Source organism: Arachis hypogaea, chromosome 8, assembly GCF_003086295.3.
Source record: "Arachis hypogaea cultivar Tifrunner chromosome 8, arahy.Tifrunner.gnm2.J5K5, whole genome shotgun sequence".
Taxonomy (NCBI): Eukaryota; Viridiplantae; Streptophyta; class Magnoliopsida; order Fabales; family Fabaceae; genus Arachis; species Arachis hypogaea.
Window position 1 is genome coordinate 29846691 of NC_092043.1, and position 25475 is coordinate 29872165.

General features: G+C 35.1%; 3 protein-coding genes across 5 annotated transcripts; 2 read left to right on the plus strand and 1 right to left on the minus strand.

The window, feature by feature from the left end:
* Nucleotides 1-2445: 2445 nt before the first annotated feature.
* On the minus strand, nt 2446-5605 carry LOC112706860 (DNA repair protein recA homolog 3, mitochondrial). Of its 2 annotated transcripts, XM_025758379.3 has the most exons (5): nt 5180-5605; nt 4673-5014; nt 4303-4451; nt 3472-3644; nt 2446-2833 (listed from the first exon to the last, which is right to left on the minus strand). In XM_025758379.3, the coding sequence occupies exons 3-5, from the start codon at nt 4382-4384 to the stop codon at nt 2801-2803; spliced, it is 288 nt and encodes a 95-aa protein (XP_025614164.1). In that variant the 5' UTR covers nt 4385-4451; nt 4673-5014; nt 5180-5605; the 3' UTR covers nt 2446-2800. The 2 variants fall into 2 exon arrangements, with proteins under 2 accessions (XP_025614164.1, XP_025614165.1); XM_025758380.2 differs by lacking the exon at nt 4673-5014 and having other exon boundaries at nt 5180-5303.
* Nucleotides 5606-6295: 690 nt separating this feature from the next.
* On the plus strand, nt 6296-9646 carry LOC112706861 (protein RETICULATA-RELATED 1, chloroplastic). Its single transcript, XM_025758381.2, has 7 exons — nt 6296-6691; nt 6775-6873; nt 7204-7427; nt 7904-7973; nt 8065-8147; nt 8328-8365; nt 8963-9646. Exons 1-7 carry the CDS (start codon nt 6386-6388, stop codon nt 9151-9153), a joined length of 1011 nt encoding a protein of 336 aa, XP_025614166.1. The 5' UTR covers nt 6296-6385; the 3' UTR covers nt 9154-9646.
* A 2920-nt stretch (nt 9647-12566) lies between these two features.
* LOC112706862 (AP-2 complex subunit alpha-1) lies at nt 12567-22647 on the plus strand. 2 transcript variants are annotated; one of them, XR_003155893.3, is made up of 27 exons: nt 12567-13097; nt 14991-15122; nt 15298-15423; nt 16003-16065; nt 16150-16247; nt 16337-16544; nt 16749-16820; nt 16899-16991; nt 17107-17208; nt 17325-17422; nt 17720-17801; nt 17967-18055; nt 18139-18244; nt 18332-18397; nt 18739-18845; nt 18926-19030; nt 19132-19252; nt 19334-19528; nt 19686-19916; nt 20240-20320; nt 20465-20629; nt 20729-20815; nt 20977-21102; nt 21254-21342; nt 21445-21516; nt 21892-21971; nt 22053-22647. XR_003155893.3 is itself a non-coding variant. In XM_025758382.3 (27 exons), the coding sequence occupies exons 1-27, from the start codon at nt 12966-12968 to the stop codon at nt 22204-22206; spliced, it is 3072 nt and encodes a 1023-aa protein (XP_025614167.1). In that variant the 5' UTR covers nt 12567-12965; the 3' UTR covers nt 22207-22647. The 2 variants fall into 2 exon arrangements, 1 of the variants encoding a protein (XP_025614167.1); XM_025758382.3 differs by having other exon boundaries at nt 21254-21334.
* The last annotated feature ends 2828 nt before the right edge of the window (nt 22648-25475 follow it).

The following is a 25475-nucleotide window of genomic DNA, read 5'->3' on the forward strand; positions in this document are numbered from 1 at the left end:
CGAGCCACCGAGTCAGGTATGTAACTTTACTGAAATTGCTGTTTTGTTTGTTTTGTTGAATTACTGAAACTGCTTCTGGTTTGTGTTGTTCTGTTGAATTGATGAAAGTTTGAGTCTTGTTTTGTTTTGCTGTTTTGTTGAATTACTGAATTACTAATTGCTGTCTTTTACTCATACTGTGTTTCTTTCATTATTAGAAAGTTGGGGAATAGATTCTGTATTCCAATGTCATTGCTGTTATTTTTTTCCCTTTGATTGCTTGTTATTCAGTAGTGGTTTAGAGAAGGAAGTTCATCCTCGAAGGTTACCTAATTCCTGACTTTAATCAAGAATTGATTCAGATATACCAAACCATTTCGTGGAATGCTTTCTTAATTTTTCCCTTTACCTCCTTGTTTAACTAAAAGGCTAATGTAATGATTGTTTTAAAAACTAAATGGCTGTTGATAAATCTTGAAAAAACCTTGATTTATGAAGAGTATTAGGAAGTTTAAAGTGACAGAAGATTGCTACTACCTAACATGAGTAATTTGCCGTGGTGGAGCTGGTGTTTCCATAAGTTCTTTTCTTATTGACTCGTTAGAATTTCCATTTCTGATAGTCAATAACAAAAGTAGAATTTCTATTCTGAAAATTTTGTCTCTGGTCTCAATTTTTCATATAGTTTCTTTTGGAATTTGTCTTCTCTCATATATCGTGCTAACTTAATTATACGTATTTAATGCTTTCATTGTAAAGATGTCATTATTAACTTGCTTGGGCATTTCTTGACAACCAATATGCGACTTGTGTAGATCTTTGGGATGATAAGCAGTTTTTTCAAGATCATCCTGGTGCAGTGCCTATCACCACAGTGCAGGTACTTCCTAGCTTTCATTGCTTCCATTACCAATATCCATTGCTATCGTTTTGTGTCTTATTTCATTGCCTTTTAGCCTTCAGTTGGTGTTCATAAGAGAGACCATGTGCTTACTTTATACATTAGTGATCTTATTTTCTCTCTTTGTTGAAGGGTGAGAAACTGAGAAAACTTATCGGTGCTCCAGTTTACATCGAATGTAGTTCAAAAACACAGCAGGTACATGTATGTTCTCTGCATCTATAAAAGTTCCAAAGGTTAGATAATATCACGTCCCTAACGATATCTGCCTTTGAATACAGAATGTGAAGGCTGTTTTTGATGCGGCCATCAAAGTAGTTCTCCAGCCTCCAAAGCAGAAGAAAAAGAAGAGAAAGGGTCAAAAAACCTGTTCCATATTGTGATCTTCTCAGTTCTAAATTGGTAGTTGGCAGAGGATGACATGACTGTAGCCATTTCTTGGTAGTCTTTGCCATTCTATATCTTTGCAGCATAACACATGATGGTGTTGGTGTTCCGGAAACATTACTGAACCAAATGTTCGGACGAGAGGGACAAGAATCCGAGGAGGGTATTAGTCTGCTCATCAGCAGAAAGTTGCTGAAGCTGATGTAATTAGGGTAATTTGGTTTGATGTATGTGATTTGATATTAGTTGTTGTTAATTTTGACGAATTGTTTAATTCTTAATGGAAGAAAAGAAACACAATTTGTTTAGAAGAGAAGGCAAGGGTGATGAGAAACCTGGATACCTCCCTGCTGATATAGTGTTCATAATTGAAGAAAAGAAACACAATTTGTTTAGAAGAGAAGGCAATAATGACTTAGAAATATGTATTGAGATTCCTCTAGTAGATGCACTCACAGGGTGCTCTTTACCAATTCCTATATTAGGGGGAGAACTTGACTTTGTCATTTGAGAATACTGTTGTATACCTTGGATATGTAAAGGTTATTGAAGGTCAAGGCATGCCAACCCTTAAAAACGATGGGAAAAGAGGTGACCTCCATGTCAAGTTTCTAGTTGACTTCCCCAAAGAATTGAGTGATGAACAACGGCAAGAAGCTTTTAGAATCCTAGAAAATTGTTGTTAATGATGACCATAGTTGTACATTTGTATATTTTGTATGCAGATATGAATGCATTTGCTATCAGTTAAAGACACAAATTTTCTGTTAATGATAGATATACAATTCATGACTCAATGTTGGCATTGGATTATTTCTCCATAAGAAATAGCTGATAATTACATATATTTGTGTATATAGTACCTATAACCAGTTAACCACTGTTTTATGAATATCTTACTAGACTTCGCTGTAAATTTCATTTTATTCTGCATTCAACTTCTAAAATAAAAAGTTGGTAAAATAAATAAAAAATCTAATTATTCTTGAATGAAAATGATAATTAATTTTTATTTTATTATTTTAAAAATTTTCCTTATATTAGAGAATCTTTTTCCTCCTACTTTATAAGTTCTTTATCTTTCTTGGGGGAACTATTCCATCCGCCTATAGCTTATTAGCTTTGAGGAAGACAGAACAGACATCAAACCTTCAATATTTAAGAAAGAAAAAAAAAGCTATAAAGAATATACATATACATTATATACACATTCTTTTTCGTTAGTTTTATTTTCATTTGGACCAAAGAGAGAGAAAGTTCAGTCACCTATATGATATGCCGTACAATATTCCTATATTAAGTATTAACAAGTACTTATGATCAAAATCTAATGTTCTACTGTCATTATCCTGATTCTCACGGTTTTCATCGTGAGGAGTTTCAGCGAAAACTTGTCCCTGGTCTCTAACATCTCTGAACATTGAAAAAAACGAGTTGAGACCCTCAGATGAAGCACCTCCTAAGATCCATAATAACATAGAACTGAATGAATTCATGGAACCGGGGTTCGGACCGCCTTCTGCTTGTCGAATATCAGCTTGCCCAGGAATCTGCACGGGGTTTAGGCTACAGAATAAAAGGCATTTCACAAGTTGAATTACATCAGTAGAATTTAAACCAGATTAGCTTCACCAAACTCTTATAAACTGATAAACAAAACCAGTCATTTACCATCCAAAGGAAATGCTCAAGAAGGGCTAGTTCGAATCTTAGAATGGAAATTAGTTTGACTTCATTATAATCTTTGTGATGTATAATAAGAAAAAAAGTTAAGTTCAATTCATTAACAATTAGCAATAATATCACTATATAAGTACATAGATCTATAAGAAAAATATCCAATCTCAGATCATTTGAACTCAATTAAAATCAGAATCAAAAGCAGAAATGCTATATAATACAAGTAGAAGCATATATCTTTGAACATGAATAAAAACAGAATCAATCAAAAAATTTCTAGTGCTGATGAATCTTTTTATAAGAAGGCTATTTTGAGTTATTACCATAACTAAGTAGAACTAAATGATAATACTGGCTAAAATCACATTCTATTGGTGAAAATTTTATAGTTCTTATACTGATTTGGCAAATCCTATAATAGATAAGGACTTAAGTGCAGCCACTACTACCGATATAATCCTACACAAGTTACAATGGGAACCAAGGAAAGTATTAATTAAATCAAAAGGGAGCTGCATACTTACACTGTCAACAACAATTACGTCAACTGAACCACTACGGATTAAGGTATCCACAAGACTAAGTGCTTGTTCACCACAATCTGGTTGTGAAAGCAACAAGTTTTCAGTATTCACACCAATGGATTCTGCAAGTGCCTTATTGAGAGCATGCTCAGCATCAACAAATACACAGTAGCCTGCATGAAATGAAGATATGAATGCAAGCATAAACTAACTACAAAATCCTTAACATAGATTCCTTACAAATACATCATAGTAGTAAACAGACAGCCCTTCTTACTTATCTTCGGTATTATGATGTTATTAATTGTGGTAACTTCATTTTTATGATCAAAATAGCATAAATTAAGCCTGAAATGTTGATATAGCCCACCAAGATACTTGTAGTACAAAATTTAAATTATACACATTATACCTCTTACTTCTCTCTCTGCCAAAAGGATAAGAGAAGTGGAAAACAGAACACAACCTGTTCACAGCTGGAAACTAGCTAGGTGCTAGCAACTACAAATTGTTGCTGCAGTGCAGAAACAGTGATTAATGAGGAAGTAGAGATATTTATCTAGTGATTTGCCACTTCCAAGTCATAATTGAGTTACAAGACACTGACACTGGGATAGGCATTCATTCGGTGTTACAACAGAGAAGAATACATCCACTGTATTATCACAATGTATACAGAAAATCAAAGGGAGGGAGATTAAAGCAAATGCCTCTTGTGATTGACAATAACATATTGACAAGTTGACAACTATAGGGGTTATGGTCACATTACAACCCCAAAAACAATATAGACATTATCATCAGGGGCAAAAATTAGCATCTATAGATAACCTCCTTGCTCCTGTGCCTCTGAAATCACATGTAAAGCAAGAGTTGTTTTCCCAGAAGCCTCTGGACCATATATTTCCATCATGTATCATCTACGTTTTGTACATTTTGTGACATATATTTAACGGCACCGGAGAGTTGGAAGTTGAAAACTGCAAGTAAACATCGTTAGCCACTCTGATCTGTTATTGACTTAATACAAATTTTGAACCTCTAATAAACCATTAGATATTTAAGCAAAATTCAAATATAGCATTAATATCCAGTTTAAGATAATTAGTAGTACAAGAATGGAACCAACTCTTTATTATATCCCCATTTACTAATTAAACCTGATGATGTTCACATTGAATAACACAGCCTATGGCCTTGCCTTGTTCTTTCTCCTGAGAAGAACAAACAGCACATCAAGTTTTAGTTTATCTGTGTTCATGATGTCTGGAAATTCTTTAACTTTCTCGGCAAAGCGTTCGAAAAGCTTATCAACTATTTTTGCTCCAAAGTGTTTCTCAATCGTCCCTTGCAGCGCAGCTCTGAACCATGAAACAAATATTTGCCCAATTGGCAATGACACCATGTTCTTGAATTCCAATATTTCCATCCACTCAATGCTGAAACATTCATCACATCCTCTAAGAATTTCCTTCACAGCCTTAACAGAAGGGTATATCAAAGGCACATTGAATGAATCCACTTTTTCTTCACTAATCACTCCCTGCATTAATGATAATTAATCAATCAATTTGTTTCACTCTTCATTAGTAATCAAATAATCATTCAATAAAAAATTAAAACACAAAACATTCAAATATTCAGTAATCAAATAATCATTGACCATGGCATAAATAAAAAACGCAGAAGAAGTTAGTAGTGAACTGACCGTCGAACTCTAAGGTTTTTTTCTTGGTTGAGCTTCTGCTCTTTGAACTCGAAGGAAGGAAACTGGAATGGAGATGGGTTTTTCTTCTGAGCAGTCTGAGAAGAGGGGGGCAGAATCGTGACGGAGACAGAGGCCAGGCGACGAACACAACTCAGAAGACGGTGGTGGGTTGGAAGAATTTGCGACGACCAGACGAAGACGATGGTGACTGAGCGCCCGACGGACGGCGGCAGGAGCGCGATGGAGCAGATGAATACCAGGAACTGACGCGCCGAGGTCGAGGAAGAAGAAGCTGCGATTCTTGAAGGAGGAAGAAACACGGACGACCAGACGACGATGGTAGTGCCTTAGAGCGACGGACGGCGGCAGTCCTTGCGGCGGTGGTGGAGAAGCTAGGGTTTCTGTTTCAATTTCCTTTATTGATTTGGGGAGTAGCTGTTAAGATAGAAGTATTCAAAGGGTATTTTTGTCTAATCAAATAAAGGAAGGATGTTTAAGTCTTTTTATAAAATTAAATAAATAAATATTTTTTATTTTTATTTAATTAAAAGGGTGTTTTAGTAAAAATGTGATATACTATATATTTAAAAAAGAAAAAATTAAATGCTGATGTGGAAAATAAATTCCACATGTTTTATTGTTATTTGTCCATATCTTAAACGTATCGACACGTATTAATTTATCATCATACCGTAGCAAACACCATTGATGTTTGTCGTGTTCCACATTCCTTCCTTAGTACACTGTTTTATAGGTTACCATACATGCCACATGTTAAAAGGTTATTTGCCAATCAACACATAATTATTCGTAGCCATTTAAAATCATACTACGAAAACGAAAGAACTCACCTAAATAAATACATTAAATGATTAAATACTTATTACAGTTTTTTTCTCCTGAAGCTTTGACCCAGCTTTGTGCAATGAACTTTCCTAATTTTCTGTTTATTCTGTTTATATTAAAGAATTCAGTTAAAAATAAAACATACAACGGTTGTTTATTTTTTGTAAGATTATGATATTGTTGAAAAAAATAAAAAGAATAGAAGGATTTTAATTAAAAAATATATATATTAAGGTATATATTATACAGTACAGAGGTTGAGATCATTTTGAAAGAAAAAAAATTATTAAAAAAAAAGGAAAGTAAGTTTGTGTGCGGTCGTCCCGTCCGTCAGCGTGACGGCAGCAACGACTCGAAAACATGGCAATGGCGGCACTTTCTTCACCCTTCGCTCTCTCCAACTCTCATTACTATAACAACAGGAACTACACATTCAAAGCCTCTTATTTGAAACAAAGAACTACATTACTCCCCGTTCTCCATCATCGTGATCGCACTTTCAGGATCCGATGCACCAGCGACACCGGCGCTGCATTGTTGTTGAATTTCGAAGCGGTTATGAAGGAATGCAATGCTCGTGGTGTCCAGCTTCCTCTGGATATGGTGGACGCCGCCAAGATCACCGGCATTCGCCAACTCTTCCTTCATCGTTACTTCCAACTACAGGTCATCATTCTTCGATCTTCTTTATTATTGTTATTCAAAATTCAATAATGGTTAAGCTGAAATCTCTTGTGCTATGGTTGCAGGATTCGAATCTGGTAATGTCGTTTCTTATGAAGCACATTCCTATGCTTAGAACCAGAATGTTAGCTGATCCTTCTTTTCTATTTAAACTTGGAACAGAGGTTTAATTTCCATTTCCATTTCCATTTTTATTTTTTCGCACGAAATAATTACTTCATATGTTCCTACCAATTTTTTTACCGGCTTTAATGATTTAGATCTTACTTTGAATCGTTCCGTGGTTGATTCTATATCTATGTGTTTTGAGGCGTTGAGAATTTCATTCTCATAAGATTTGAACTTAAGATCTTGTGTTGATAACTTCGGCTATATAGCATTTCTCATAAAATTTGAACTATAGACCTCTGTATTATGTTTTGAAGTGTCAAGAACTTGGCCATATAGCACTTCTTGTAAAATTTGAACTTAAGAACTCATGTTAATGTGTGCAGGTTTTTATAGACATCTTATGTACTTTGGTTGCGGAATATCTCCAAAGACGTGAGGATTTCTGGAATGAGATTCATCTGGTCATTGGTGATATTGTGGTTGGAATTATACCTCTGGTTATTGTGGTGACCAATTTATCACCCATAGCTAGATTTGGAAACTATTCTTATGACTCCCAAGGTTTGCTTGGAGGCATTCAGCATACTATTGCATCTCTTCCTGGCAGGTTATTATATTCTCTCTACTCAGAAGAGTGTCTACTTTATAAATATAAGATGATTGGTTTGTAAGTTTGTTTAAGAATTTTCTCTACTTCTATATATGCATGTGCAGTATTAATTAATCGTTTAAGATCATTAGATAAGTCAAAGTTATTTTCTACTAACTTGAACAGATTGATTTCGTGACATGTTTCTATTTTGTTAAATATTGTATAACATCACATGTCAAGGGATGATTAATAATGTGGTATCCCATGTGCTGTAAATCAATAACATAACACGCCATTAACACCACATATATTTCATGCTAAATGTTGATATGATTTAACGTGACATGACATACATTTGAATAACAGTAATTTCATGAACTAAATTCAAGTGTCTAATGTGCACCATTAATTTGTGTACTTGTTAGAGATCTAGCTGAATGTGAATCCCATTGTTGATAATGTTATGATACCAAATTTCTACTCGAATGCAGTGTATTCGAAGCTGAAAGGCCAGGATGTAAATTCACTCTGAAGCAGCGCATTGCCACATACTTCATCAAGGTGCCTTACATTTTTGGAGGGGAAAAAACTTTTTATACTGTAATTTTGTTTGTAGTAGCAGTTTATTTCTTTTGACACATTTTCTGTTCAGGGTGCATTGCAAGGAATCATGGCCTTTTTAAGTGCTCTTATTGGTCAAGGATTTTTAAATGTTATAATGATGAATTCCAAAAGGTATACATATGTAAATATGCTTACCCTGATATCTTATATATTAAATCTTTTGAATTCTTGTCACAGAATTTATAGAAATAATCAAATATGATTGCTTTTATTGTTGTATTATTATTATATTTTTGTTTCCGTTTACCTATATAAAGCAGTGATGTATTATTTTTATTTGCATTGGAACAGACACAAGCCCTGTCTCAAGAAAACTGCTGTTCTTTGGGGTATGTATTGCTCTCTCTTAATTTTGTGAATTTGAGTTTTTGATTGGTGTGTTTTATTCAGTTGATGAAGAGATGGAAAAGATAAGTACATATCATAATTCCAAAATGGCAATTGAAAAACTAAATAGAGCTTCATATTAGTGTTGTTTCCACTTTCCAACCTCTTTTATTCATTTATTATGAGAAGCTGTTGTTTCAGTTTTATTTTCATAGAAATATTTATATTTTGTTTAGCTTGCTAGTTGCTAGCAAGATGGTATGATTCAACATAACCTTTGGTTATTATCGATTTGGTAGACCAAGGGGATCATAAGCCAAATAAAACCATAATACTTTGACCCTTTTTTGTTTTGGTAAAGATTTTCCCATTTCTTGCATTTGTGTTCACCACCTTTGAATTAATTATTAACGATTTCATAACAAAAATATAAAAACACTCATAATACAAACTTATATTGAAAAAGAAAAAGAAAATCTTATATTGTGTTTGTGTGTTTTGTGTCTCTATTGCGTATAAAACACTTACAAAACACAACCTATATAATGTTATTTAGTCTGCTTAACTATTGGTTAGTTATTTTGCTCTCTTTTTACCAGGGATCTTTGCAGCTGTGTCATCTAACACTCGTTATCAAATCATTAATGGATTGGAACTCCTTTTTGAAGCATCTGTTATTGGAAAAAACCCAAACATTGCAAAGTTCTTCTCTTTCATTGTGAGATTTATTAACAACATCATTGGTGGTATGCAGTTTGTAGAATGGGCCAAATGGAGTGGTGTACATTGAGTGACCCCTTAACCATAATTATCTATACTTAACATTTGCACCTTTTTTTGCCTTTCATCTAAGGTTGGCTAAAAATTAAAAAGGATTAGCTAATTTGTGTCCTTAGTAATAGAAAATTTTATGCTTTACTTCAATAAATGCACAACAAATATATTGAGAATTTAAATTTTGCATAATTTTCTATAAAGATTTTTTTAATTTGTAAGGGCACATGTTAGCTAAACCCTTTTTTTGTTCACGTGCTTCATAGTTCACAAAATTGGGCATGGTCTAGGGTTATCAAATTCATATGTCTAGGTTATCAATCTAAGTATGGAAAATGTAAGATTGGTTTACAATCATTTAGGCCACTAAGTCCTTTTGTTTCTTTTTATTTTGTTAAGAATTCCATTTTGTTAGCTCAGTGCTCAGTTACATACTTTTAGGAGAAAACTAGTTGATGGTTAATAACAATATAACATTAATGCAGCATATATATAGTTTCATATGACCATTATTGTTCATATATATAGTGGAATCGTGTGCAGTATATATTGCGATTTTAGTGGACTGAAAGAATTTTGATCATAGAAGTTGCTTTCTTGTTCAATTCAATAATTGAACACACACACACAATCAAACACTGGTGTTTTCTAGTCCAAGTTTTAAAATTGCCCCCCCCCCCCCCCCTCCCTTTTTTTTTTTATCCAAACTATTTTTTTGGAGTTAAACCCTAAAATGGTCCCTTAGATTACCGTCATATACTAAAATCGTTTTTGAGATTCTAATTGCACCAATTACGTCCCTAAGATTGAAAAAAATGCACCATATTAGTCCCTGACCTATTTTCCATTAACGACGTGATGACATAGCATGATGACGTGGACTGTAAGTGACACGTGTCACTTCATGATTTGGCCACGTGTAATGGTATGATGATGTGGTGACCAGTGACATGTGTCGTGCTGACGTGGATGGTTGTGCCACGTGTCACAATGTTATTTGGCCACGTGTTTGTTTGTGCCACGTGTCACAATAGTATTCGTCCACGTGTTATTCATTATGTCATCATTGTATATGCACCAAATTAGTCCATCACTTTGCATTAAGTAACTCATTTTAGTCCTTGAAATTGAATGTCGTACATCAAACTAGTCCTTTTACCAATTTTTTTCTCATTTTTTTTAATTTAAAATTTTAATATCTTGGATACACTAATTTCAATTCTATTTTTTCATATATCGTTTAAATACAAGTGCTTTCATAAAAATGTTTAAGATTTTAGTTTTAATTATATAATTTTTTTAATAATTTAATATCGGTAAATTTTGTAATATATAAGTATGATATTATAAAAAAATAAGTATATGATTGATTAGACACATTTTTTCATAAAAAACATGTGTTTTTAACAAGAAATTAATAATTAAAATAAATATTTTTTTCTTATGAAATACATATTTTCGTTATGTGTAAATGAGTTAGATTGAAGGCACTTCAAGCACCCTCATTACCATCTTTGAACTCTGCAGTCTAGACGAAAGAGGTCGGAGATGGTAATGAGAGAAGCTTGAAATGCCTTCACGTCAACTCTAAGTCGGCAATTAGGATATTTGCAAGAGAAAAAATATTTTATAAAAATACTTTTATTTGAAGAACATGTGAAAAAATAGAATTGAAATTAATGTATTAAAAAATATTGAGAATTTTGAATTTAAAGAAAAAAATGAGAAAAAACTGGTTAAGGGATTAGTTTGATGTACAACATTCAATTTCAGGGACTAAAATTAGTTATTTAATGCAAAGTGAAGGACTAATTTGGTGCATATACAACGATGACATAATGGATGACACGTTAACGAATACTGTTGCGACACGTGACACAAATGGACACATGGCCAAATAACAGTGACACGTGGCTAAATAATGAAGTGACACGTGTCACTTACAGTCCACGTCATCATGCCATGTCATCATGTCGTTAATGGAAAATGAGTCCGGGATTAATATGTTGCACTTTTTTAAATTTCAGAGACGTAATTAAAATTTTAGGGACGATTTTAGTGCACGACGCTAATCTCAGAACCATTTTAGGGTTAACTCCCTTTTTTGGGTATTTTATTGCCCTTTATGTTGCTTAATTTATTTTATTTATATATACTATTGGCACTTAATTAAGGACTAATTAAAGTCAAGACATGGCTTTACATCATAAGGTAACAACATAATAAATAAAGACATAGCGGGAGGGGCCAGCATAGCTGTGAACAAAAATTTTATTAAGCTTGACAGCTCTGAAATTCTATTAATAACCTGTCGAATGTTGTTACGCGCACTAATGGAACGGTACGAGCGAGCTATGCTAATTGGAACAAATTCTTATAGAGAGCGAGGAGGATTAGTAAAATAATAAAATAAGACATTTATCAAATTTATACTTTTTATCGAATGAAATTTTATTATCTTGATTTAAAGATGAACACATTTTTACTTTTTTATTTTATTAATTTTTTTATTTCCGAAGAATTTAATCTATGCTAAGTGTTAAACGTTTTGATTTTTTTTATTAGTATTTTAAAAATTTCATGCTGCTACATAGGAACAAAATCTTTGTTTGAAAAGCTATTCACATTAGTCTTTCAATCAGAAGAAGTTTTCATTTACATTTCACACATATCGAAGTTTGGATAGTTGAATATTCTAAGTTGTTGTATGAGTTTTCTTTTTTTTTTTAAAAGAAAGAGGTATACCAAAACTAATAGATTATTTATTAAAGAAAATCTACTATTCCAATTATCTCAATTTTATTATTATCACAGAAATTTAACTAATAAAATGATAAATTAATGAACACATTTAAAAAATAAATATAATCAATTTATTCTATTACTTAAATTTTATCCCTTTAACTTCAAATTATTCTTAAATATTTTTCTTTAATTAAAAAGTGTTATTCTCTTTGTTAAATAAACAAATATCAACTCTTTAATTATAATATTTTTATTGAGTTTAATTTTGATGTATTGATAGTGTAATCATTTTATTGGATAACTATTTACATGGTTTAATATGAAAAATAGTTATTTTTACTGATATAATATTATGTAATAGGATACACTTATAAAACTATTTTATACTATTAATATGTCAAAATTAAATTTATAAATAATAATTTATAATTAAAATTTATGATGTTTTATTTTATTTTTGTTTTTTATTTTTAATAACAAATTAATTTTTAAAAAATATTGTATTTTTTACTTTTTGAAACACATTAACATACGCCTGTACTTATATTAACTAAATTGAGGCTTTAAATAGTAATTAATGAATTAATCATAGATTAGTAGTTACCAATTGGAGGTCCAAGCCCGGTGAAAGGTGAAAATTAACAGTAATATATGAGAAGGGAAAAACAATGGAGAAAAAGAACTAGAATGACGCAGTGGAACTGAAAATGGTAAATGGCAAAAAAATAAAGGCAAAATTTCCAGCAATGTGAAGACGGCTTTTAAATTTTTTTAATTATTATTTTTCTTGTGTCTTGAATTTTCTTCAGTCCACCTTCTCTCTCCCTCCTTCGTCTACTCCCTCCAAGTTTCTCTTTCTAGATCAAAAAACGTTTCGCTCCGTTCCGTTTCGTATCAGAGTTTACTCTCTTTCTCTCTCCTCTGCGCCTTTCTGCAATTCGATTGTGCTTTTTCTTTCTTTCTTGTGGAATTGAGGGATTCGGAGCTGGTCAATTCGACGAAGAAAGAAGCGGAATTATCAGAATCAGAATCTGAATCTGAGGGTGGATCTGAAGGGAAGAAGAGTGGGATCTGCGGTGGAAGATGGCGTTGTCGGGGATGAGAGGGCTTTCGGTTTTTATCAGCGACATCCGCAACTGCCAGAACAAGGAGCAGGAGCGCCTCCGCGTCGATAAGGAGCTCGGCAACATCCGAACCCGCTTCAAGAACGAGAAGGTTAGTTAGTTAGTTAGTTAGTTAGTTGGGCAGTTAGTTAGTTAGGGTTTCCCGTTTTCCAATCAAACCTAGTTTAGTTGCTGCCTTTGCTTCAATTGCCACTTTGCATTGCGAAGGCGAAATTCCGATTTTATTTATTTTCTTGTTTATTGTTGTCGCTATTGTTAATTTTAGCTGAGGATTCTTCTTTTCGTGGAGAGTTTGAGTATCTTGTGTTTCTTCTGTGGTTTTGATTCTAGTATTGGTTCTGAGGCAATGGCTACCTGGAAGTAGAAATGATGAGATTAATTGCTTGGTTGTAGCAGTGGTCAGTTATTCAGGGGTTTGTGCTTGAATGTGTCATGACTCATGAGTCATCAAGCTCAGAATTGATACATGTAGATATTAAGCGTGCTTTGGATTTTTCCAATATTCAAATGAATGTGATTTGGATGGAATAGGTCTGATGGTTTAGTGGGATTGAAAGAATTAAGGTTCTCAGTGTAGCTTGTCTTGTGGCTGACTGGTGAGTCTTTGAATAGAGCAGAGCAATTAGCCAATAATCTAAGACAAAATCCCAGGAGCCTGCAGAGTGTACAGTTAGAACTGTTCTTAATTGATCTTTCCTTTGGCTGCCTAATTCAGGTTTGGCATAGAAATGGCTGGGACCGTTTATTTTAATAGCTAGTGCATGGATACTAATTTTCCATGGTATTGAGCTAATTAATTTTTGGTGAGTCCATAACTAATATTTTATGTGTTGTTTGTTATCTATAACCATGAAAGCTAGTCTTGGTCTACCATGTATGTTTTCATTTTATTAATATGGGAGACTTTTATTTAAGCCAAATGGTAAATTGGATATCCTGCTTCTTTGAAATACTATATGCCACTTTCACTCTAATAGAAAGTCAATGCTTTTTAATGTTATCAATGGTGGATGGTGCGCATGGCACCGATGGCAGTAAGCTGCTTGTCAAGATTCCTTCATGGAATTATGGCAAATGGCATTGCTGCAAATAGAGGACATGTTGAAAAATGATCAAATATACTAAAATACCTGCCGAAGATAAGTAAAAAATTCCATGCCTGAGCTTGAACTTGCAAAATGTATAACAGCCTATCGACCCTACTATAAATGCTAGAGAAAAGGAGAGAGGGAGAGGGGAGGAGAAGAGAAAAAAGAAAAAAGGGGGGGGGGGGGGGAGGCAAGCATGAAAGCATGGCTTTAATTATTGTCATGATGTCCAAAGGTTATTACATGGATTATAGTTGGTTGTCCAAGGGTTTGATGATTGCTTGTAAGTTATGGTGGATTTAGTTACATCTTTGTGATGGTTTGGGAGACAATGGCGAGTATAAACATGATAAAGAAGAAAGGGTTATTAGTAATAAAGCATTGCACAACACTTTAGACATCAAGTTACCTGAGTAGCATTGGAGAAAAGACAAACATAGAGAACTGGAGAGAGGTGAGTATTTCATGACTTTGAGGTGTGAGGCATGGATTTGGATTTTTTTTTTTCCAAAAAACAAATTTTAGAGGGGCTCCCAAATGGGTTATATGCGTTATTCTCTACAATACTTGCATAATACAAATATAATATCTCTAATGCCTCTCCTGCATGAACTGACAAAAAGTATTCAGCCACTCAGCCTTTCCAACTCTAATACAAATGCAAAAAAAGGGGGTCGGGGTGCAAAATATAAATTGTTTTTGACATTTAAAAGGTCTTTTTTTTTTCAGGTAATGTTACTTATCACCTTATTTTTCTTGGCTTTTTTATTATAAAAGAAAACCTTCTTTGATAGTGTTAATATTACTATTGGCCCTTGTTGCTTCTCTAATCCACCCTATTTAAGGTCAATAGTAACACATCTGTTTAATTTTTAATCTTTTGGTTCTTTCTTTAGGCTTTGACTCCATATGAGAAAAAGAAATATGTTTGGAAAATGCTTTACATATACATGCTTGGCTATGATGTGGATTTTGGTCACATGGAAGCTGTTTCTCTCATATCTGCTCCAAAGTATCCCGAGAAGCAGGTATTTTATTCCTACCTTTATATGGCACTTTGCATTTCATAATGAGTAATCATATATTCGTTCTTTTTTTTCCCATTCTTTTGAAGCATCATTTCAGTTCATCATACATGTAGCTAGCAGAAAAAATATGTGGACAGTAATGAATGAATTCTAATGTTGTCACAACTAACTGCAGGTTGGGTACATTGTAACATCAAGTTTGCTGAATGAAAATCATGACTTTCTCAGGTTGGCAATAAATACCGTTCGCAATGATATTATTGGCCGCAATGAAACCTTCCAGTGCCTAGCATTGACTATGGTATGGTAATGGAAAAAACAGACAGCATTTCCTAGGATTTCTTTTTATGTACTCTTAGAATCAGGGTTTTGAAAACCAAATAGGTTATTGAATTGGTGAGGCCAAAAGTTTAAAGGTTCAACCTAGGTTAAACTTAATATAATAAAATAATATATATTTTTGGTATGGAAATGCTTTTTTTCAAAAAAAAAAATTGGGCTTTTTTTTAAAAAACTAATTAACTGTTAAAAAAACCGGACTGGTTTGCTGGTTTTTTTATTGCATTGCTCGCAACTCAGTTTTTTGCCTTGAACTGGACCACCGGTTCCCTATTGAATCGGCCAGTTCTATCTAGTTCTCAGAACCATGCTTAGAATATTTGCTTCGTTGCTTATTTCCAAATTTATCACATTTCCTTGTTCTAAATGCTGTTGGAGTATTCATTTTAGTTTTTTATTTTTTATATATAAATAAATCACATTCTTTGGAGTCTTTTCTATGTAACCATACTTAATAGTTATAGTATGTTATTTACTTTACATTTATAACATTTTTTCCCCATCTTGAGTCATTGCTACTATGCTACTTCCTGTCTTGTAGGTTGGAAATATTGGTGGGAGAGAGTTCGCTGAGTCCTTAGCACCTGACGTGCAGAAGTTGTTGGTAAGGCATTATGCATTATTGCATTGTTATCAAATACATGGCATGATGGGTAAAGATTGATTTGTACTGCAATTTGTGGTCTAGATATCTAGTAGCTGCAGACCGCTTGTGAGAAAGAAAGCTGCATTGTGTTTGTTACGCTTATACAGGAAAAATCCTGATGTTGTCAATGTTGATGGATGGTAAATCTGAATATTCACTTTGCTTATCACTTCCTTTTGTAGCTTCTATCCAAGCGTATCTTATTAGTCCCTATTGTCTTTTCTTTAAGGGCGGATCGGATGGCACAACTGTTGGATGAACGAGATCTTGGCGTTTTGACATCGTCTATGAGTCTTCTTGTTGCGTTAGTATCAAACAACCACGAGGCATATTGGAATTGTCTTCCCAAGTGCGTCAAAATTTTAGAGCGCCTTGCTAGGAACCAGGATATCCCACAAGAATACACTTATTATGGTATTCCATCTCCCTGGCTTCAGGTCTGTAAATTTCTTTCATCTATAATATTTGTGTCTTGGCTTTCGTTTTTGGAAGATTTTTGTGCTTTATTATTGTTATTTGGGATTAGGGCTAAAATTGTGTGCTATTCTTACAATTTGTCTTTATTGGCTATATTAAACTAAATGTTTATATCTTATTCAGAAAGTTTTCCTTCATTGTTGCCAAATGTTGCTTAATGTCAGGTAAAAACAATGAGGGCTCTTCAATACTTTCCAACAGTTGAAGATCCAAATACCAGAAGATCATTGTTTGAGGTTTGTCATATTTTGATAATTTATACAAACCTGTTATTTAGTTAATGAAGTTTAGTGAGCCTTGAATTCATATTTCAGGTGTTACAAAGGATACTAATGGGCACTGATGTTGTAAAAAATGTGAACAAAAATAATGCATCCCATGCTGTTCTTTTTGAAGCCCTTGCTCTGGTATGTTAATTGCATGTCACTATATATTGGAGATTTGTACAATGAATTTGGTGGCTAAACTTCAATTACTGGGGAATTTTCTCAGTGTTTTTTATATTCAAATTGCTTTGCTCAGGTGATGCACCTTGATGCTGAAAAGGAGATGATGACTCAATGTGTGTCTCTTCTTGGAAAATTTATTTCTGTCCGTGAACCAAACATTCGATATCTTGGCTTGGTAAGTTAGGGGACACTTGATTCATCCGCATTTTTATATATTTTGTTTTTAGTGTGGTGGTTGCTGCGATGATGTAGTGTCTCATTTCATGATATATATATGCTACTGTGGTGCAGGAGAATATGACCAGAATGTTGATGGTTACAGATGTGCAAGATATCATAAAAAAACATCAAGCTCAGATTATTACTTCTCTGAAGGATCCTGACATCAGGTTACATTTTATATCCTATGTGTTGAAATAATTAATCTTGTATCTCATTACTGGAACAATTTAGGTGCTGAATCCAGCCTGCACATTTCTGTTCTTGGGTGTCGCTATTAAGTTAGGTTATAAATTGTTTTTCCTGTCTTGCTAAATACAATTTAGTTGGGAAAGGCAATACTAACTAAACTTGCTTCTCTCTGAAAATTTAGAAGTGCCTTAAAATTCGAATTCGATTAGTTCTGCTGCCCTCAATGTCTAGTTTTGTTAACTCTAGTGTTTCTAACTACATTGATTTGCACACAGTATTCGGAGGCGTGCTCTCGATTTGCTATATGGCATGTGTGATATTTCAAATGCAAAGGATATAGTTGAAGAACTACTACAGGTATGGAGAGCTAGGTCCAGACTAATTCCTGCAATTTGGAAATATCATCATAGCCTTCCCCCTTCCCAACTCAGAGAAGGAGAAAAAAGAAAGGGTGGTGGGAGGACAGGAGGCAACTTTTCTATATGAAGCATAAAATGATCAATCTATTTTATATCTTTGCAGTATCTAAAAACAGCAGAGTTTGCAATGCGCGAGGAATTGTCACTTAAAGCAGCTATTCTTGCTGAGAAGTTTGCCCCAGATCTTTCATGGTATTTTTTTCAAGCCTGCTACAAGAGTGTGTTGCCAAAAAACTTGTATAATATGTACTCATGTCCTGCATCCCCTGTTACAGGTACGTAGATGTGATCCTTCAGTTAATTGACAAGGCCGGTGATTTTGTTAGTGACGACATTTGGTTCCGTGTCGTACAGTTTGTTACAAACAATGAAGACCTACAGGTGAGTTTGAATCTTCTATTAATATCGACTCTATATCTGCTTGTTAGTCAGCACATCATTCACAGGGAATGTTATGTCTTTGATCAGCCATATGCTGCAGCAAAAGCTCGAGAGTATCTTGACAAACCTGCCATACATGAAACAATGGTTAAGGTTTGTGTTCTTTACTACCATGATGATGTTTATTTGTTAATATATCATTCACTGACTGTGGTTTCTAATCTGTAGATTACAAACCTGACATCTGTCCATTTTAGAGGAAACAGTTGCATCTTTGTGAAATTAGTCCAATTTTGGTTGAATTTCATTCTGTTATGTAGTATGCATAATATCAATATGCATTTTTTTCTTCTGTCAACTCCTATATGTATACAAACATATGCAGGCATGTACATAAACAACTCTTAATTGCTTGAATCACTGTGAAATGACAAAAGTGTCTGATTTTATTCAGTTTCTTAATATCTGTTTTACATCTGGATACACTTCAACAGGTCAGCGCATATATACTTGGAGAGTTTGGGCACCTTATAGCTAGACGGCCTGGGTGCAGCCCAAAGGAATTGTTTAACCTTATACATGAGAAGCTTCCTACTGTATCGTAAGGGGAATCACAACTTACCTCTTAACTTATTACCTCTTATTAGCCTGGGTATCTTATGAGATGTACTTTATTTTCAGGACTTCTACTGTTTCTATCCTTCTATCAACATATGCTAAAATTTTGATGCACAGTCACCCACCAGACCCTGAACTACAGAATCAGATTTGGTCAATATTTAAGAAGTGAGAGTTACCTCTGCATTGTATTATTTTTTTTAATTGTCACTGTTCTATGGTTTTTCGTGATGCTATAGACTCGTCTAACCCATTTTCCTTCTTTTTAGATATGAAAGTTCAATTGAGGTCGAAATACAGCAACGAGCTGTGGAATATTATGCGTTGAGTAGAAAAGGTGAAGCCTTAATGGACATTTTGGCTGAAATGCCTAAATTCCCTGAACGACAGGTAGTTTTGCAATCTTGATTGAGAGAAATCTTGTTTGATTAGTGTAATACTTGCCTGATTAATACTCTTCGTAAAATTCAGTCTGCATTAATTAAAAAAGCGGAAGATACTGAGGTTGATACGGCAGAGCAAAGTGCCATAAAGTTGAGAGCCCAGCAGCAGGCTCAAACATCAAATGCTTTGGTTGTACAAGACCAACGTCCAGCTAATGGAGCTCCACCTCTGTCTGTTGGCCAACTTAATCTTGTAAAGATGCCCAGCATGAGCAGTAATGTGGTTAGTTTATTATCTCTTTCCACCAACATCCCTTTTTTGTGTATTTTCTAAAATACCACCATGACTTAATTAAATGGTTTATAGCATCATCCTTCTTATCCATAAAATGGTTTGTCGAATGACTTCTTAGTTTGACACTGAGGTCCTTTCTAAACAGGATGATTATCCAGCAGATCCAAGATTATCACAGGAAAATGGGGCTTTGGCTACAGTAAATTCTCAACCTCCCCCTGCAGATATTCTTAGTGATCTCTTGGGTCCGTTGGCCATCGAAGGCCCCCCAAGTAGCAGTGTACATCCTCAACCAAGCCCAACTTCAGAATTGGAAGGAACTGCGGTTGAATCCACAGCAATAGTACCTGCAGGGGTGCAGGCCAATTCAGTGCAGGTAACTTGCATTGTGATTTGAATACCAGAATAACTAATGAAGTCTTTTGCTTTACCCAATGTGTTATTGAAAAATTAATAATCCTTTGTACTTTTTTTATTTATCTTGTATTTTCTTTCACATATAGTGAGGATCATGATGAAGTACATCGTTAGACCAAAACTATTTTTTTATTAACACCAAGTTCACAAATGATAGACCTTATATCATGTCAGTTTTTAACTATATCATTGTCCATTTTCCAACATTAGTGAGATATTACTGCAAGACAGTATATGTGCCATGTAAAGTAATTTCGGAATTTCCACCTTTTTTGTCTGCAGCCAATTGGAAATATTTCTGAAAGATTTCAAGCTTTGTGCGTGAAGGATAGTGGTGTTCTATACGAGGATCCTTATATTCAGGTTCATATTTATTTTTTTGGCAATTTTGTTCTTTTCCTTTTTTTCTACGAAAAAAGAAAGACTATGTATACTTCCAGTTTACTTACGAATACCTGTATAGTACAAGCTCATATTCTTAGTGCCTTTAAATATGTATTTTCACAGATTGGTGTTAAGGCAGAATGGAGAGCTCATCATGGGCATATGGTTCTTTTCTTGGGAAACAAGAATACTGCTCCCCTTGTCTCTGTTCAAGCTATAATGTTACCTCCCACCCATTTGAAGATGGAGCTCTCACTAGTACCGGAAACTATACCTCCCCGGGCACAGGTGAGAAACTGTTATGTTATTGTTATCCTTTTGCTTTATTTCCCTTTTTTTAAAGTTAAATATAATTTTGTTTAATTTCTTACTCTGATGGTTGTATAGGTTCAATGCCCACTTGAAGTTATTAATCTCCGTCCAAGCAGAGATGTTTCTGTTCTCGACTTCTCCTACAAGTTTGGAAACGATATGGTACTCAACTCTAAACTTGTGTTCTATATTCCTGATTTTACAATCCATGATTTTCCGTTTCTGGAATTGATCTTGTTTGTAGGGTAAATAGAGTATTTAATGCTATTTCTAACATGCAACATTCATAAACCTTTATTATTCATTTATATGTCATTTTATAGGTCAACGTCAAACTTCGCCTTCCAGCTGTTCTGAATAAGTTTCTTCAGCCAATATCTATATCTGCTGAAGAGTTTTTCCCTCAATGGAGATCACTTCCTGGACCACCTTTGAAGCTTCAAGAAGTGGTATGTTATGCTGGGCTATAATTATATATGTGAAGTTTATATTTGCCAACTTGATTGTATTTTGGGGATGTGCAATTCCCAGTTGGATATCATTGGTATAGCTGCTTTATTCTTCTGGTCCATATGTTTACTTTTCATGTTGGTTTTGCAGGTCAGAGGTGTTAGACCACTTCCACTGATCGAGATGGCAAATTTATTCAATAGTTTCCATGTGACAGTTTGCCCAGGGCTTGTATGATTGTGAAGTCCCTCTTGTTACTCCTTTTTCCATTTTTTGTTTCCCAGAAATACTTTAACGTTACTAATTTATTTATAATTGTTTCTCCTATCTGTCTGCTTTAGGATCCAAATCCAAACAATCTTGTTGCGAGCACTACATTCTACTCAGAAAGTACAAGGGCAATGCTCTGTCTAGTAAGATGTTGAACCTTATATCTTGCATGCGAACTGTGAAGTCCCTGACAGTATATTCATGAATTTTAAATAACCTAAAATAAGGAGGGAAATGGTGGAAGCATTTTTCACCCACTTGAAGCTTACATGTTTCATTTATCAATCGTCTTATATTGGTTTTTAATAGATAATACCCATGCGGAGGGTATAAGGGACTTATATTTTGCCCCTTTCCCCCGTGAGCATATGGGCTTCTATTTTATTAAACGATGCTCAATTTTTGATTGGTTGTGCTATTTGAACACCAGTCATCAGTGATTAAATTTCAAGTAAACCAGTTTTAGTTGAAACTCTAGGAAGATAGTTGTTTTAACATTGCACGTAAATGACATGCAGATAAGAATCGAAACAGATCCTGCAGATAGAACCCAGCTGCGAATGACAGTTGCTTCCGGGGACCCTACAGTAACATTTGAGTATGTGATTCAGTTTCTTACTCACCGATGCTGTCAATAAACTCGATAGCTTTTACTTATCATTTCCATATTGGCTTGCAGGTTGAAGGAATTCATCAAGGAACAATTAATCATCATACCCACTGCAACACGAGTACTGACACAACCACCCCCTCCAACTCCTCCAGTGGTTCAACCCACCAGTGCTCCTGCCGCTCCAACAGATCCTGGGGCATTGCTGGCTGCTCTTCTATGACAACATAAATGCGATTCATTCATGAGATGTTCAGTACACAGTTGTAAACTAATTCTATACACAGCCTAACCCACCCACTCAGCGTCTCCTCAAGCCAGTGTGGGTTGGATAAACAATCATGATGCAAGGGCTGGCGGAATTGAGATTGAGCTTGTTTAACAGCGGAGTGTTGGAGCAGGGATTTCTATGTTGTTGGGCATTTTTGAGATTCTTTCTGCACAGAAGTGATTGTCCTTTTAAGTGAGATTTTATATATCATTTGGGCGAGGGTGTTTTTGTTTATTTTTCTCATTATATTTTTTCCCTTCCCAGTTTCCCTGGATTGTTGTGGTTTCACCTGATAGCTTGTAAGATATTGCCTCGGATTAGAACCACTTGTAACAGTTTGAATTTGTTATTCCAAAATCATAGTTGCAATAATAGCATGATGTGATTTAAGTAGCTTACTGTTGCTGAAGTGGGCGTGTATACTGTTTGAATCTTTTATCACGCGAGAAATTTGGTAAAATAAAAAAGTAATTATAATTACGTTTATATTAATATAGTAAGATATACATATAATATAAATTATAATTTTAATGGTGATTAAATTTTCATCTTATCAATTTTCACTATAAAAGATTTTTTTTTTGAAACCTTTTTGTATAGTTTCCCCAAAGCTTATAAAGAGCTCGTATATTTAAAAATGCTACAGTGCTGACAAAAATTGAATTGTGACAGATGTGATAGTAAGGTTGTTAAGTTCTGATGTGGTAATTAGTGTGACGTTAGTTGTAGGTAATGATGATTAAGCATTTGGGCTGGGTTTTTAATTGAAAAACATCGGGGTTGTTCGGAAGCGCGGGTTTGAGTTCTTTGAATGGGTATTTGGGCCGTGTGTTCCTTCATAAGTTCATATAAGAAGTAGCGTCCATGTTGTAACCAAGTTGGGTTGGTCTAATAGTTAGTTCACTAGTCTGCTTAAGCAAGTGTCGGGAGTTCGAATCCCGCCTTGTGCATGCAGTAACCCATTGGCCAGCGGCAAACCCTTAAATGGAGCTCAGTACTAAGGTTCAACTCAACGTATTACCCTTGGCCAAAAAAGAACCCATACGAATACCTATAAGCCAACACAAACTCCACAAAATGAGTTTTTCATAAATTACCTCAACCAGCCCAAGCCAACTGTCCAGTGTCGGCCCGGGGCACTGTAGTGATGGAAACCCCCTAGAGGCCTTTTTGAATCCAAAACCCCCTGACTCGGAAAATCCAATCTTCTCTGGCTCAGAATTGGATGTCATTATAGCTGAAGAAACAGCAGCGGTGCTAGAATGGGAGAAGAAAGAAGCTCCTGAAGGGGAAGCCATGAATATGGCTTAATGGGCCTTGATGCCTTAGATCCCTCCTTTTCCCGTTTAGTCGGGCATTAGGCCTTTTATCCTTAGTCCACCCAAATATGATCATTTTCTGTTGGAATGCCAGAGGGGCTGCTAGCCCAAAATTTTTTGGAGCTCTGAAGAATTATGTATATCAGTACAAGCCCGATATGGTTGCTATCTTAGAAACTAGATGTGAAGGAGTGGTGGCAGATAAATCAATTAAGCAAGCCGGGTTCAATGTCAAGATGGTGGTCGATACTCAAGGGTTTTCCGGGGGCATTTGATTGTTATGGAAAAACCCCAATCTTCAGGTCCAAGAGATAAGCAGGCATAATCAAGCATGTCCTAGTTCTGGAGGACGGGAAGAGGTGGGAGCTCACTATAGTATATGCGAATCCCCAAATCAATCTCTGTAGGGAGGTGCAGAGTTATATAAAAGATTTAACCTCCACAATCCAAAGCCCATGGCTAATCTGTGGTGATTTCAATAACATAAGTGATCCCAGTGAAAAAAGGGGGGAGCCTCGGCTAATATGAACCAAATTTGTCGCTTCAAAGAATGGGTGGATGCTTGTAACCTTGTTGACTTAGGTTATCATGTAACTCGATTCACTTGGAAAGGACCGATTTGACAAAAAGGATATAGAATCTTCAAGCGCCTGGACAGAGCTTACTGCAATGTGGAATGGAATCTCACCTACCATAATACTACAGTGGAAATCCTTCCTAGGATGAAGTCGGGCCACCATCCGATTTTAATCAGAACTTCTGCTACATCGCATACCCCCAAGGTTCAACCTTTTCGCTTTGAATTCATGTGGATGCAGCATGAGGATTTTAACTCCTTCTTGAGAGAGAATTGGCTATCGGATCTTCCCCTTAACCATTATATCCAATCCTTTGTTAGTAAAATAAAAAAATAGAATCACCAGGTGTTTGGACATATCTTCCAGCAAAAGAGCAAATTCTTGCCAGACTCAAGGGCATTCAAAATCCTCTCAGATATGGTAAAAGTGACTACCTTGATAATCTGGAAGCGAAGTTGAGTGAAGAACTGGAAACTATCCTGGAGAAAGAGCATGCTTTTTGGTTGCAAAAATCCAGGAAAAACTGGATAGTGGAAGGGGATCGCAACACTCGTTACTTCCATATGTGAACTATGATAAGAAGGCGCAGAAATAGAATCCTCAAGCTCAGGGGTTCTAATGGGGAGTGGATAGAAGATTATGATAACTTGAGGTCTCATGTTTGTCAGTATTTTCGCAATCTTTTCACTGAATCGATGATGTATAGAAGTGGTACCATCAATACAGATCATTTCTTTTCAGAATTGGAAGATAGAGACATCAGTAATTTGAGGGCCTTTGTAACTGAAGAAGAAATTGAAACGGCTCTCTTCTCAATGGGCTCTCTCAAAGCCCCTGAGGATGATGGCCTTCCAGCTGGTTTTTACAAGGAGAATTGGTTCATAGTAGGGAGAAGCCTCAAGGAGTTTGTTCGGAAGTGTTAGCATAGCCCGGAGTAGATTCAAGATATAAACAACACTCTGCTGGCCCTTATTCCAAAAATTGAACACCCTGAATTTGTATCCCAGTGCAGACCCATAGCCTTGTGCAATGTCTCTTACAAGGTCATAACAAAAATCATAGCAAACAGAATAAAGCCCCTACTTGATGGTCGGATATCCCCTGCCCAGACTAGCTTCATACCAGGGAGAAGGATTCAACATAATATAATAGTGGCGCAAGAAATTGTTCACTCTATAAGAAAAATCAAAGCCAGAAACGGGTACATGGCTATCAAAATTGATCTCGAAAAGGCCTACGATAAATTAAGTTGGTCCTTTATTGAAAAATCTCTCCAAGACTTTTCGTTGCCGCCTGAATCACTGACATCATTATGAGGTGTGTA

Coding starts and splice junctions, on each gene's coding strand:
- LOC112706861 (XM_025758381.2), top strand. CDS start 6,386: ATGGCAATGGCGGCACTTTCTTCACCCTTCGCTCTCTCCAACTCTCAT. Junction 6,692..6,774: donor ATCGTTACTTCCAACTACAG/GTCATCATTCTT, acceptor CTATGGTTGCAG/GATTCGAATCTGGTAATGTC. Junction 7,428..7,903: donor ATTGCATCTCTTCCTGGCAG/GTTATTATATTC, acceptor ACTCGAATGCAG/TGTATTCGAAGCTGAAAGGC.
- LOC112706862 (XM_025758382.3), top strand. CDS start 12,966: ATGGCGTTGTCGGGGATGAGAGGGCTTTCGGTTTTTATCAGCGACATC. Junction 16,821..16,898: donor CCAGAAGATCATTGTTTGAG/GTTTGTCATATT, acceptor TTCATATTTCAG/GTGTTACAAAGGATACTAAT. Junction 21,335..21,444: donor TGACAGTTTGCCCAGGGCTT/GTATGATTGTGA, acceptor TGTCTGCTTTAG/GATCCAAATCCAAACAATCT.
- LOC112706860 (XM_025758379.3), bottom strand. CDS start 4,384: ATGATGGAAATATATGGTCCAGAGGCTTCTGGGAAAACAACTCTTGCT. Junction 3,645..4,302: donor AGAGGCACAGGAGCAAGGAG/GTTATCTATAGA, acceptor CATTTCATGCAG/GCTACTGTGTATTTGTTGAT. Junction 2,834..3,471: donor ACGTAATTGTTGTTGACAGT/GTAAGTATGCAG, acceptor TTTATTCTGTAG/CCTAAACCCCGTGCAGATTC.